At 42.0% G+C, this 13,968-nt stretch overlaps 1 protein-coding gene across 1 annotated transcript in view; it reads left to right on the plus strand.

The window, feature by feature from the left end:
* Nucleotides 1-1,110: 1,110 nt before the first annotated feature.
* The window catches only part of RAB20 (RAB20, member RAS oncogene family), a 30,004-nt gene continuing 17,146 nt past the window's right edge, over nt 1,111-13,968 (plus strand). Inside the window, exon 1 of the mRNA XM_027743492.2 lies at nt 1,111-1,325. Coding sequence (XP_027599293.1) covers nt 1,154-1,325 — 172 coding nt within the window. The 5' untranslated portion in view covers nt 1,111-1,153. The remainder of the gene's footprint in view (nt 1,326-13,968) is intronic.

Here is a 13,968-nt window from a genome sequence, read left to right on the forward strand (position 1 = left end):
CTTTAATATCTGGAGTATATCTGATTCTGAACTGAAATTATGTATCACTGGGTACAGCTGCAAAACCACAAATATGAGCAGTAAAAGCAGAATAAGCAAAATTAAGTAGGCATGGCTTAAAACCCCACACTGCTACACAGCTAGTCCCTTTTAGCAGGTAAACAAAAATCGTAGCATCTCATAAATCCAAAGCTTAGACTGGCTAAAGAAATTGTAACAGTTTCAACATGAGACATGCAAGAATGAGGATGTATGTCTATTTATTTTGAAAAGTGCTGCTATTGTGTGGAAAGGGAGAGGAAATTATTAACTCGTAAGTTCTCTTAAAAATCCTGTAACAGTTGTTTCCCTCCACAGTGTAGTCTACATATTATCCCTTTATTTGCTCCAAATTTGTAGCATGTTTATATCTTATTAAAATATTTTTTTTCCAGATTTATTTGGCACAAAAAGGACTGATGTAAAAATGATAGGCTAGATCTCTGGGTAATTTAAATAGTTGCAATTCTGTCACCTGAAATGGAATTAACCCAAATTACAGCAGCTGGGCAACTGACTGTGCTCCTAATTTCGGAGCAACTTTCCGCCCCTCCACGTACACCCTGGGAGGCGAGCGGGATGAGCGGGCTTTCCGTTGGGCTCCAGAAGGGCTGTGGTGCTGGTGGCTGCGGGGTCTCCGGCGGGAAGGACGCAGGCAGCCCGGGAGGCAGCAGCATCCCCCGGAGGCTCAGTCGATACCCCCGCGAGTGGCGGCTGCTCGGCAGCCCGGCAGCGGCCACCCCACCCCGAGGCGACCGGGACACATCACCCGGCTCCTGCGGGGCAGGGCAGGGGCGGGGGCCCGGGCTCGGGGTTCGCGGAGCTCCGGCCGCCTCTTCGCCCGCGTCCCCTCCCCCTGGTGGGGGCGGGAGAGGGGCCGGCCCGGGGAGGAGGAGCAGCAGGAGCCGAAGTCGGGGCTGGATCGCGGCGGCTCCGGCGGAGCCCCCGAAGTTTGCGCTGCCGGCGGAGGCGGCTCCGGGCCCTCGTCCCGCCGCTTCCGGGGCTCCGCCGGGCGGAGCGGGCCGGGCCGGGCCGGCGGGCGGCCGGGGCAGAGGGCGGGAGCGGCCGCCGGCAGGGAGCCGAGCCGCGCCGAGCCGAGCCGAGCCGAGCCGCGATGAAGAAGCCGGACGGGAAGGTGGTGCTGCTGGGGGACATGAACGTGGGCAAGACCTCCCTGCTGCACCGCTACATGGAGCGGCGCTTCCAGGAGACGGTCAGCACCGTCGGCGGCGCCTTCTACTTGAAGCAGTGGGGTCCGTACAACATCTCCATCTGGGACACCGCAGGTGAGCGGGGGGCGGCCCGGAGGAGCGGGGCTCCGGCCCCGCGGGTTCCCGGCGTTTCCTGGCGGAACGGGACTCCCAAGAATTTGGGCGGCGTTTGCCGGCGGGCTGCCCCTCTCCTCCGAGTCCGAGGAGAGCGGCGCTGCCCCCGGCACCCTCTGTGCCAGGGTCACGATGCCTATGGCTTTCTTTTCCCTAGTTTTGGCTCTGCCCTAATGTACGAGCTGTCGATGGGAAAGATTGCGGGCTGGTGTCCTGGCTCGGGACAGCCTCACCTTTCCGAGAAGCGGCGGGTAGGAGATGGAGAGATGGTCCCCCGGTGCCCTGGCGCGGGAGGCCGGGCCCGGGAACCCTGCCCTGGTGCTTAGCGCCTTGTTTTGGCACTACGGTAAAGTCAGTCGCCTGAAACATAGGATTTGGCAGTAGGACAAAGTCTGAAAAGAAATACGATTTTGACGGGCCAGAAGGAGCCTTACATCTGCTCATCTATAGTATTTTTGGACTTGCTTTGCGAAATGTGAATGTACAGGGAAGATTGCGGCGCCGGTTTGCTTTCTTTTACCCGAGTAGATTGCTACTGACGGCAAATTCAGGTAGGAATTAGAGAGGTTACAGATTCTGCTCATCCCTTCTCGATGTGTGGTGATGAGTATCCTTTTGATATCAGCTGGTGTCAGACTTGGACTTCCAAAAGTGCGCTGCTCACCAGCCGTTCAGACGTGGCGTTCCCCTTCACCACAGCAATAAGAGCATAAGGAATTAATGCACAGAGAGCACGGGCTGCAGGCAGTTTCTGTCTGGGATAGCAGCAAGGGGCTGTCTGGCCCGCTGTATTGTGGCAGGCAGCATCTCCGGGATGCAGGAAGGAGTATGGGTTGTGGTCATGTGTAGTCATATGAATGTCTTGCTCTTGATTATTAAGTCAGGAAGCTCCCCCCTGTCATGTAAAGGACTAAGACTGTCCAGAAAAATGAGGTCTATAAACGCTCTTGCCCCTTAAGTGGATCTTGGGGAAAAATAATCTTGTTCAATATTTTTTTATTTTCATGTTTAGCTGGATTTTAGAAGTTTTTTTAGTGGCAACATGAAGAATGCTGATTATGTGTCCTTGTGAAACTTGTGGAGCTGCAGCATCGTGCAATATTCCAATTTCCTTTTGATGACGTTTGGGAGGGAAGTTCATTTGCTGTGTCACTTCATGTCACAACCTAGTCCAAAATGGCTTTTCCTGCATCAGGAATTGAGAAGGAGGAAGGGGAGAAATGAAACTGCTGAGAAATTATGCAGAAACACATTTGGGGGGTGGGAAGGAGATTTTTAAGAACTTTTGCTTCTTGCATTTCTTAATCTGTAATTATGATGAAAGCTTTGTACCAGTAGCTCTGTTTTAAACATACTTTCTATGTCCTTTGCAGTATTTTTAAAAAAAAAAAAAAATCGACTTCCATTTTGGAATTGATGTGTTTTACTGTGGGAAGTCTCCTGTGGGCAATTGCTGCTTGCTTCTATTAAGCCAGACCCACATGGGAGATTAATAGTGGGCTTTATTTCAACAGAATTATCTTGGTGATGTTGTTCTTTGGTAATTTCCATTACACCCTTCTGATTTTTTTTGTCATACACAATAAAATAAGTCCCTTCAAGGCTTGTCTGCATTTAGAACCCTTTTTTTTTTCAGTCATTTATTCTTATTGCAGTATTTTAGTCCATGTTATTTGAGGCTTCAGGCTACCAGCTCTACGTGGCATCTGGAAAGCTCCAGAGTTGGGTTCTCCATGTGCCAGATGAAGCACCCAGGTGATTCCTGTCTCAGGGCAACACAAGTGTTCAGAACTCAACAATCGCCTTCCCAGTGACCATGGTTTCCTCTGTACCCTGGAGCAGGCCACTGCTGATGCTGCTGCCTCCGTAACACTGCAGTGGAAGCTCTGCTGCTCTCTAAGACTTGGCAGGACTTCTGTAGCAGGATCGCTGCAGAAGCTGTATCTGTGTAGAACACTTGTTGAAAAGTGTTGCTGCATTTTACCAGGGGAGGCATAACATGTATTGTTGGAGTGAGCATTGAGCCCAGCTGTCCCTTCTCTTGTGTTTCACAGGCAGGTGTGGACTCTTTCACCACCTCTCTGTTGACTTGGAAGTTGCTAAGACCGGGCGCTAGACTGTTTTAGGGCATGTGGGGGTCTCATTAATCTTGGAACAAATAGAAGCTCCTAGGGCTTATATATGCTTTCTCCTGTCTGGGTGAAGAAGGAAGGGACCACGTGGACACTTGTAACCCTGATGTTAAGTCACAAGGGGATTCAAAAGCCTGCATAATTTATTTATTTATTATTTTTATTTTGTGCGGACCTTATGCTTTTGCTAACCACAACTGTAGACCTTGGCCTGTGGCTCTTATCTCTCTATAGTCTCCCTATCTTATCTCTACCAGGTGGGTACCAACTAAACTTGGAATTTATGTAGTAAGGAGGAGTTTAAAATTTAGCTTTTTTGTCTGTTTATTAACTTGAGTTGCTTACTACTGCATTCTTGTGAAGCAGTGACATGGTTATCAAATACAGATACATTGTTTTCTTCAATTACGTGTGTGCAGATATTATAGAGAAATCCAGCAAGACACAATCATCCAGGAGATTTAAAATTCTTTAGCATGGCAATATGACAAAAGTATGCATCCATCCTACCTACCTAAATAATGGGTGCCAGCTCAAGACATCCATCTTAATACCTTAATAGTACTTTATACAATGTACATTGTAGAAATATGGAAGATTTGGCCTAGAAAAATGGGGGTGCTTGCTTATGTATCAAACTGCTTTACTAGTTTGATACATAATTGAACCAGGTAAACTGGAATTCATCTTCTTTTTTAATTTTCTCAGTTTGCGTTATATTTAGTATGTGAATGTATGTGCATTTTTGTTGTTGCTTATCAATGTTATTTTGGGGACCATTGTCTCCACAGAAGTCCCCTATATATTACTTGTAGTTCGGTTTGTATGGTTTTTGTTGTTCTGGTATGGGTCAGGCATTTGGCTGTAGCAGTGTAAACCACTGAAGCTTCATTCCTGTAATACAGAGTTTCGTTTGTACAAGATTAGACTTTAGTGATTGATGAGAATATCTGCAGTAGTGGTGATGGATCAAAAGTTAAGCATGGATGGATATTAGTACGACACAAGTTTAATTGTGCATCTTCTGAGTTATTTAAAATATGTGTCATTTTCACTTATCACTGTGTTGATATTGCATTACTTCTCTCACTTTCCCAGGAAGAATGAAATTTTCTTGCCACAGTGCTCTAAAATGTATGTTTCTGTGTTGTTATCACTCAGTGAATCACAGTGTGCACACCTGACCTGTTCTACCAAGCTAGGACTGAAGTGCAAATCAGCTATTCCAGGGAGGACTCTTTTTCTCTTGGCTGTACATTCACACCTCTCTTTATCTTGGAAAAATCAGCTGCTTAGTCTAGTCTAAATCTTTCATGTTCTTATCCGCAAGTCTTGTCAAATGGGGTGTGCAGAAGTTGTCAGACTTGATTGGCTTTTTTATGTAAATGCTCATGGCAAATAGTTCAACATTTCCAGTTTTCCAATTTGATGATTATGAGAGAAGTTATTTGGAAATTGCATTCAACTTAAAGAAACAAATGAGCCACAGATGGAAGAATACTTGTGAGAAGTATCATATGCTTGCCATGTTTTGAAGCTCTTTTTTTTTTCCCTAGCCATCTGCTTTTGACTATTTCTTCACTGTCAGGGGCTTGTGTCTGACCTAGCATGGTTGCTGTTGTATTTGTGGTTGGTGCAGAAAGTTATTTATTACTCCTTATCTTCTGATGCTACAGATTGCCTTTGTTTGTTTTCTCTTTGGATCAGTTAATTCAAAGGAATAAAAAAAATGTGGCATAAACTATACAAAAAAAGAAACTTTGCAGTTTTAACATGTTTTAAAGGACTAGTCTACTGGATATGGCCTAGTCTCTAAAGCATTTGAAGTAGTACTTTTCTGGAACAAGGAAAGTAAGCAACAGCATCAGCCAGAAGAACTTTTTCACATGAAGACACATTGGACACTCAGGATGTCAAAGCTATATATATATAATGTGTGTATATATTTATATCTTCTAGGCAGTGCTGACAGCAGCTGCAGAGTAAACCAAAACTTCCTGCTGGGTGCTGATGGCATGAAGCTCTGAGCTAGCATGTTATCTCTTGTCTCTGGTAGCAGAAAGCATCCTGAAGTTTTGAAGGTCTTGGTCCTGCACCACCATTGAATCGAAAATAATAGTGTGAAGTGAGCTAATGATATTGTGGGAATCTTTTGGTTGTTCAGGCATGTTTTCTAATGCCTTTGTATTTCAAAAAGTAAAAGTAGTTTGTGTGTTAGATTTCAGTCTCTCTAAGTTGACATTTGTTCATCTGACAGATGAGTGGTGCCCTCAGCAGCAAGGTTTCTTAATGATTAGTGGTCATGTTCCCTGTGTTGCTGGCTTAGTATTAGAGCAGCCAACCAGTAAATTAATGACAAGCAGTTTAAAAAGTTCACATCAGGATCCTGTAATTCTATTTTAAGAAGCTGAGTTTTGAACTTGCCAACAGATATTCATGCAGTATTATAATGGGGAAACATAAATGTTAACAGGGAAAGCACTTTCCTTCTTTTCCTTCCTCTCATTGTGAGCTATCTGTCTGCAAGAACTGACTTGATTATTTTCCTCTGTGAATATTCAGCTACTAGTTCATATTTTTACGCCTTACACCCCTTTATTTTGCACCTGCAGATTTTTTTTTTTTCACTTGTCAGACTTAGTAGATTTAGGGACAAAGGAGATAAACATAGCCTGGAAAAGGGTTTTCTGTGGCTTAGGTCAACTGCGGTGTACTTGCCTTATGAGTGCATACATCTCTTGTGACTGGTTTGCTGATGTCTGATGGATCAGTGGTGGTGAGCATGTGTGAATTTCTCACAGCTTCCAATCTCTGACCACTAGGGTTTCGTAAGCTGCAGTGCAGGCAACTGCCTGTGCTGAGCTTTCTCGGACTAGTGTGAATGTTTAGGTGGTAAGATGTGTTAGGTTCCTCCTTGTAAGAAATGTTGAAGTGTTAAGTTCCTCCCTTGCTTAGTTTGACTTTGAGTTTTGATTGTTTTTTTTTTTTTTTGGGGTGGTTTCCCCCCCCCCCCTCAGAATTTATCTGTGTTGATGTACACTTCCTTCTGCACATAGAATATGTGCAGAAGGAATCCATGAGTTGAAAGGGACCCATAAGGATCCTCAAGTCCAATTCCCTGCTCCTTGTTCAATTACTTGAAAGTAAACTGTATGACCAAGAGCATCCTCCATATGCTCCTTGAATTGTGACAGGCTTGGTTTTCTGGGGAGCCTGTACCAGGGATTGACCACCCTCTCAGTGAAGGACCTTTTCCTAATGTCCAATCTGAAATTCGGATGCAGCTTTGTTCTGTTTCCTCATAAAGGTGGAGACCTAGCGAAGTTCTCAGGAGAAACCTGGGATGGGATGTGACTTGGTCCCTGTCATAGAAGATCAGCCCAGCCAGGCTGGTCTCCTGGCTGCCCTGGGGCCTAACATTCCTGTATGGTGAACCATATGCAAATTGACGGTAGGGAAGGTGGAAGGATGGCCCTCCATCATATTGAAACAGAATGAAGAAAGAGTAGGATTTAAGTGATGTATTTTCCTCACAAATGAAGACTGATAGAAGCTACTCTGTTTGATGTTCTGCTGGTTTTGACTTTTGGAAGTAGAGGATTACTGCAAGGGAAAAGGAGCTGCAGATGAGATGGATGGGTAGGTTAGTCAAAACCAGAAAGGACTCTGATGCATGTGCCTTTCTGAACCTGGTGAAATGGTGGCAGTGGCTGGGGTTGGGTGTTGCTGAATGTGTAATAAGATGTCTTTAGTTGAGGAGGTTGCTTGTTGGAAGCACATAGGGGATATCACCTTGAAAAGTGTCTTGGACATCAGAGATGATTTAGTGAGGAAGGCTACTGAGTGTGTACCTGTGCTCAAGAGGTGGGCACTAAGCAATACACAAGATGGAAATTATGGAGAATAAAAAGCCCTTAGTTTGTTGTTGGTGAGTCATGGCTCAGGGAGCAGTTACTACCAAGAGTCTTTATTTTTTTTTTTTCTTTTTGCCCTTGGAAAAATTATTCTGCAGAATATTATGTTGGCCTCTGCATGTCAGTTGTTCATAATTGTACGTAACACAATGATGGCTGAGGACCAGTGCCTCATACACACACACCATGGTTTCCCTGGGATTACTGTGCATGGTTATAGGTTATATATTTTCACATCTTGAAAAGGAAGTCATGAGAGTGTAAGTTCGAAGGGACAGTATGGCTAGTGCTGAGAAAAATCTCTTGTGTACGAGGATATCCCTGAAGAGAAATCACTGTCAATGAGCTCCGTATCTAAAGCCTCTGAAGCAGATTCAGAGGCAGAAATAAAGGTTTAACTATAGACCACTGCTGGAAGCATGGTTTTGTTGTTGTGAAATAACACACCAAATTACTTTTTCCTGCAATAAAAGTTTTCTGAAAAGAGCAAATTAACTTCAGAAGTGATTAAAAATATAAGAAATAATGAAAGTACTGGAGGAAGTTCTATTTTCCATGTCCTGCAACTTAAAAATCCAATGATACACAAGTAAAGTCAGAGGTAGCAAATTCATTGCAGCTGGAAGTGCTTTGGTATGCAAATGAAGTAAAAATATGAAAATACCTTGTCAGAGGGAATTGTGAAAAATACATATAAAAAAGAAACAGGAGACGAAGTAACACAGTACCAACTCTTTCAGAGGCAAGCTAATGTGGAGGTTATGCCACCTTGTTGTGAGTACTTGATGCAGGCCAAGATAAATGTTGTGTGTGTCAACCTCTGCAATACCTTCTGTATTCCAGCCCTACGTTAAATTCCCACTTTGGATGTGGTATTTAATAATAGTCTGCGAAGCGACTGTTCTGTTCTAGCTTAAGTGGGAAACTACTCAACAGTTCAAGTGAGACTTTCCCTGAAAAGTATTAGTGACCTGCGATCTGTGCCTGGCTAAAGCTGTCCAGTACCATGCCAAGGCATTGTGGCTTGAGAAACATGAGCAACTTTGGAGTCCTCAGTAGGACAAATGAGTTTGTACAAGTTCTTGAACTGATTGAATAAGTCATGTTTTAAGGTCACAGATTGTAGTTTGGAGCAAAACTAAGAATCTTCATAATGAGGAGTTTGTCCCTTTGACATTGCATTCTTTCTTCCCTGGTTACTGAAGGAAGAGGTGTATGTTCCAGATGTGTCTGTCAAAATTGACTTGACAGCTGAAAGGTTAGTTCACGTGCTGACTGTCTGCTATGTGACCATACTGAAAATGTATGAGGGAGGGAGGTGTACACAAGAAAAATGGCTAGTCTCCCTGGTGGACTGGGAGACTGTAGAAAATTTCGGAAGGGTGTCCAAGAAATGGTCTCCTAGGAGGGTATATGTAAATATACCCTATAAAATAGGTGTTCTGTGCAAGAGAGCAAGTTATTAATGCCCTGTTGCACTCTTCAGTTTGACTTCAGTATTTGTGAAATGTATACCTGAGCTGTCTAAAAACTCAGCTCTTTAAACAGTTGGAGCATGAGGGGGAAAATATCAGGTGGGCCAGTAGTTCTCTTGCTAGCTCAGTAAATAGTGTTACCCAGAGCAGCAGCAAGCTTCATAAGCTGTAGCATAGAGATGAATGTGTACAAAGTAACTCATGTTGACTCAGTTGTGTTTGTTTTTTTTTTTCTGGGATACCAGTCATATTCCATATTGAAAAAATGTAAAATTATCATTATGTATTTAGGTGCTTGAACTTAGGCAGTCAGGGTTATGATGTCTTTCTATTGACTATGCAATGAACTTTTAATCTTTCATTTGGAAGGAAAGTGACAGTAGGTGCTTAACATACAAGTGTGGGGCAGGTAACTAGCTGCTAACTGTATGGTTTTTCAATTACTTTGAGCGCTCATGTATGGTGAGTACGTTTCTCGTATCATCTCACCTACTTGCACACTATGATGGCACAAATGTCCAAGCCAGGGAGGCTCATAACCAGCTTCACAATGCCTTGGCTGAGCTGCTCCTGATACTCTAGGCTACTTTAAGTATGTTTACTTCACGCTGCAATCACATCTTATATCTAGATGAGTTGTTTGCTTCACTGCCATTAGTGTTTCATGTTGAAGCTACAAGCCCTGTGAGCTTTGAAGAGGCAGTGTTTCATTGCCCAAACTGAAGGTACACTTAGTAATCCCTCCTCTGAGTCACATTGTGCTATTGCAAAATATCCAAACAAGTAACCTTTGTTTGGGTCTCCGTCTAGAAAGACTCTGTTTGTGGTGGATACACTTGGAACCGTTAAAAATTATGGAACAGAAAGAATCATTTTCTTTTCCGAGTCTGAATTATTTCCTTTCTTTCAGGGGAACACTGAGTAGAACATCCAGGGGGCTGATCAAAAGGCATCAAAGTTGTGATAAATTCTTTTTCCTGTGCCTGTCACATTAACTGTAACTTCATATTCAGTACCTGAAGATATGCCTAGGAAATGAGATTTCAGCTTGTTGATTAACTTATGCAAGTGATGCTGCAGAGAGCAGAGGTGGTCAAAGGAAAGTTGTGGGGTTTTTGCTCTTAATTTGAATTCTTACCGTAAGTAGTTTGTCATCCTTCCTCGGAGGAGATCCAGCATAACTTCCTTTAGGACAACCAACTCAATAAGCATACAAGATTTCCACACCTATCTGGATGTGGAAAGAAACTATCTAGAAGAGAACTTCTTAACATGGGTTTTAAAGGGAGATAGATAATCAGATGTGTTTGTGAATCTTTTATATATCTTTCCACCTCTTAGGAAGCAGGCAAGAATTGAAGTTGGCTTTGCATGGGCCATCAAGAAGCCATTTATGGAAGATCTCTGCTGACAGCCTAAAGACTTGTGTGAGCCTGAATTTATTACTGTTTTATAAATAATGCAAAACCAGGAAAATATGTATATCAGGTTTTGCCTTTTCACCAATTCCATTGCAGTAAAAATATGTTGCAGTCTAGTCTGTAGCATGGTAGAAATTTCATGTAGGGGACTCCAGGAGGAGACACATTTAAAACTTTCAGTACTCAAACAGACTAATGTCTTATTATGAATTAAAGCTTCTGTGCTTTCAGTTTTTTTCAGGTCTGCCCTTTCATAAGGTTTGTTTGTTTGTTTGGTTTGGGTTTTTTCTGGTTTGCAGACTAATGAATTGAAGATTGGAATATTTCTGTTCAATAAGGATTATTGAGCAAATTCTATTGGAATAATTCTATTGATAATTATATTGGAATAATTTTGTTCAATCAGGATTCAACATATCATGTAGATACTTCTCCCTGTCCCCTCAGCTTCTTCTTTTGATACGCTGACGTGCGTGACTGTGTGTTACATGATTTAATATTCCTAACCACTGTTTTTGCACTTCAGGAAATTCTTATAAAATACAGAGAAAGGATGTTGTCTGACCATCCAACTGTTCTTACATACTTAGTTTAAAAATAGTAGTCTTCGGTGTAGTTGAAATAGTAGGATAATTTTTGATTTACATTCTGCAACTGATGTCTACTTATGAGTTTTTAGTCATGTATAGTATTCAACCATAGATATTTAAATATGTGAGATTTTATTTTTCTCTTAATTATGTAATTGTCTGGAAAATGAAGATTAGCTTAGGTAGACCTTCAGGAAAATGTTAGTAAGAATATCCTAACTAGAAACCACAAAGAAACAGTTTTGGAGGCAGGACAAGAGAAATAAATGTGTAGGACACCTCCTGAGGAATGTAAAGCAAAAGTTAGGAAGATTGAAGTAACCTTTAAAATCAAAGCGACGTCTAAATGCTGCTTATTGGTTGTGTAATAACTTCTCTACATGGGATCAACAAACTTTGATTTCTGCTTAAGCTTATGTTCTCAAACCACTCAAGGACAGCAGTATAAAGACATAGATGTGTGATGATGTGCCCTCGTTGCAATGACCTTCAGTTGAGCTCCTGCTCCCTGCTTCCCTTTCCCTGAGGGGTTTGGGCTGACCAACTTCCCTTTCTGGTTGTGCAGGTTACTTCAGTGATTGGACTGAACCTTCATGCAGTTTAATGCCTTATGTTGTGAAAGGCATCAGAAATGCAGTTTCTGTTCTTCACAGTGGGGTCTGTGATCTAGACATCTAAATCTGTTGTTGCTCTCTTCTTCGTTGTTGAAGGTAGAAATAAGGCTTTCAGTAATATTCTAGTGGATTTTTTGTTTAATTCTCGACTGTCATTTGCTCTCAAAAAAAAAGCAAAGATTTTGGTTCATTCAGAAAAGGGAGAAATGACCAGAATCTGTAGTGGTTTATAGTAACAAAAATAAATGAAAGAAAAAGCTCTATGTAGTTGAGTTGGCATCTTCCAAGCCTCATGAAAGGGATCATCAGATCTTGTTATTTGCTGCAAGTGAGACTTGGGTGTTTTAAAACAAATCAAAAAATCCCCATTGAGAGTGAACCTATGTTTTACTTTTTTTTTCCCCTCCTGATACAGGCTGTTGCTTATTCAAAAAGTAAATCTCTAATTTTGTGCAACTAAAACTCTCTCAAACTGCTCAGCAACTCCAACCCCTACCAGCTTCTTGTTTTTATGAGACGGTAAGACTTTCTTTAGGAGCTTTTCCTCCCACAGCAGATAGCTGTATGAATCACATTTGTATTGTTTCCCTTATCTCCTTTCCTGTTCTAGCATTGTATGCCCTTTCCACATTGTCCTGCTCAACTTCTTTTTTTGCTTCAAGCCTTGGAAGCCTAGTGGAAGTGGAATAATTGGCATCTATCCTCTTTTTGAGTGGCGTAGCACTTTGTGACCTAGAGATACTGTCTTAATTATGAAAGAAAAGGATGCAATGCAAGCAAATCTATAAGCAGTTCCCTTTTTGTAAGTAGCTTCCCCTCTTGGCATGAGGGTTGAATGGGTGGACACTGGACAGTGATAACGTTGCTCTTTGTAGCTTATTTTGTATAGAAAGTTCAGAACTGAGTTGTTTATGATTTTTAGTGGTACTCCCTTTGTACCAGGTTAGAGAACATTATTGAGATGAGACGAGATTGATTATTTACCATGCCTGTTGTGCAGTTTTAGTTTCTTTAATCCTTGAATTAATGCCTCTAAACAGTGGATACTAAATATGCTCTTAATTGTGTAGGCAGAGAAGCCAGAAGTAGAATTAAAAGGGAGAAGTAGTGCTGGAAATGTAAAAGCCATGTGTTTATCTTAGCCAGCACAAGTTCTGAAAACACAAGTCACATGTCTTGTGATAAAATTATCTGAATGAGATGAACAAGTTTTAAATATATTCCCACTAAACCCAGGCAGCAGCACTATGTCTGGCACAGTCTCCCACTTCTGGTACTAGCTGAAAGCAGCCCACTGAATCACCATAACTGCCTTCTGTTTTTGACAAATAGCAACTATTTAGAAGCACCCAGTGAAGAAGATTTCAACTGAATAGAAACTTGTGGTGGTTGGTAAGGAGTAGAAGCATTTGTAATTTTCTCAAGATTAATTATGTATGAATTCATTACATATGTATGAATTCATTACTTGAGAACCTGCCTATAAATCATTGAAAACATTGAAACAAGTAATAAAAATTATCTATTGAGTGAGCCTAGGTTTATGTCCCGTGTTACTGATGTGAGTCTCTCTTCCAAAAAATAAAACCATTCATTTCCTTGTTCAGTTTGCAAGATCCATGGCCTTTGCTTCTACCCATTTAGCAAGGTTTAAATATTTTTCAAATTGCTGATGAAAGCTGGTTTGAAGTTCAACTCAGTGTTACAAATCGTAAGCTAGCATATAGCATATTATATTATGCTATATACATATTACACCTCAATTCCACATCACCAGAAGGTAGTTTAAGCTTAAATAAGGGGCATTTATCAAGTATCTGCAGACAAAGACCTGCTGTGGGTGCCTGCTATTGATCTGATAACCAGAGCTTCTTGAGGTGTTTTGGATAACTCTGTTACTTGTTATGTGTGCAAGAATCATTCCTCACTTTTGAAACATGTGACACAGGTCCCTTCTGACAAAACAGCCTGCCAGCTCTCAAATGTGTTTTTGTGAAACCTGGACTCTGTTTTTGAGAATGTGAATGCTGTGATTTGTAGATGCCTTCCCCCTGCCCCCCAGTAGTGATCAGTCATGAAATCAAGCCTATAGCTGCTGTCCTGCACTAACTTTAGTTTTGTAAAAGCTAGGCTATCTAGAAGTACTTCTAGTTCTCCTCTTCCTGTCCTCTACTCCTAATCAACTTGGAAAGGTATTGGTACGGTAGGAGATTTATGGAAATAGTGCTTGAGGTGCTGTCTACATATGGACCTAGTAATTCATTTTATCTCCAAAAGGAATCATGGTCCATATACCTGAGTCCCTCTCTCTATTGTAGTGCCCCAGTGCCTGTTAGTGAACAAAGCTGTTCTGCTGCTATGGAAGAAGAGGATGGTCTCTGGCTGTGGGGTATGGTTGGAAGGTACATTCCCAGGGATGTGCGACCTTCCAGTCAGATTACTGAAGGATATAAACAAC

This window comes from Pipra filicauda, unplaced genomic scaffold, assembly GCF_003945595.2.
Source record: "Pipra filicauda isolate LSUMZ 115617 unplaced genomic scaffold, ASM394559v2 scaffold115_size4368891_pilon, whole genome shotgun sequence".
Taxonomy (NCBI): domain Eukaryota; kingdom Metazoa; phylum Chordata; class Aves; order Passeriformes; family Pipridae; genus Pipra; species Pipra filicauda.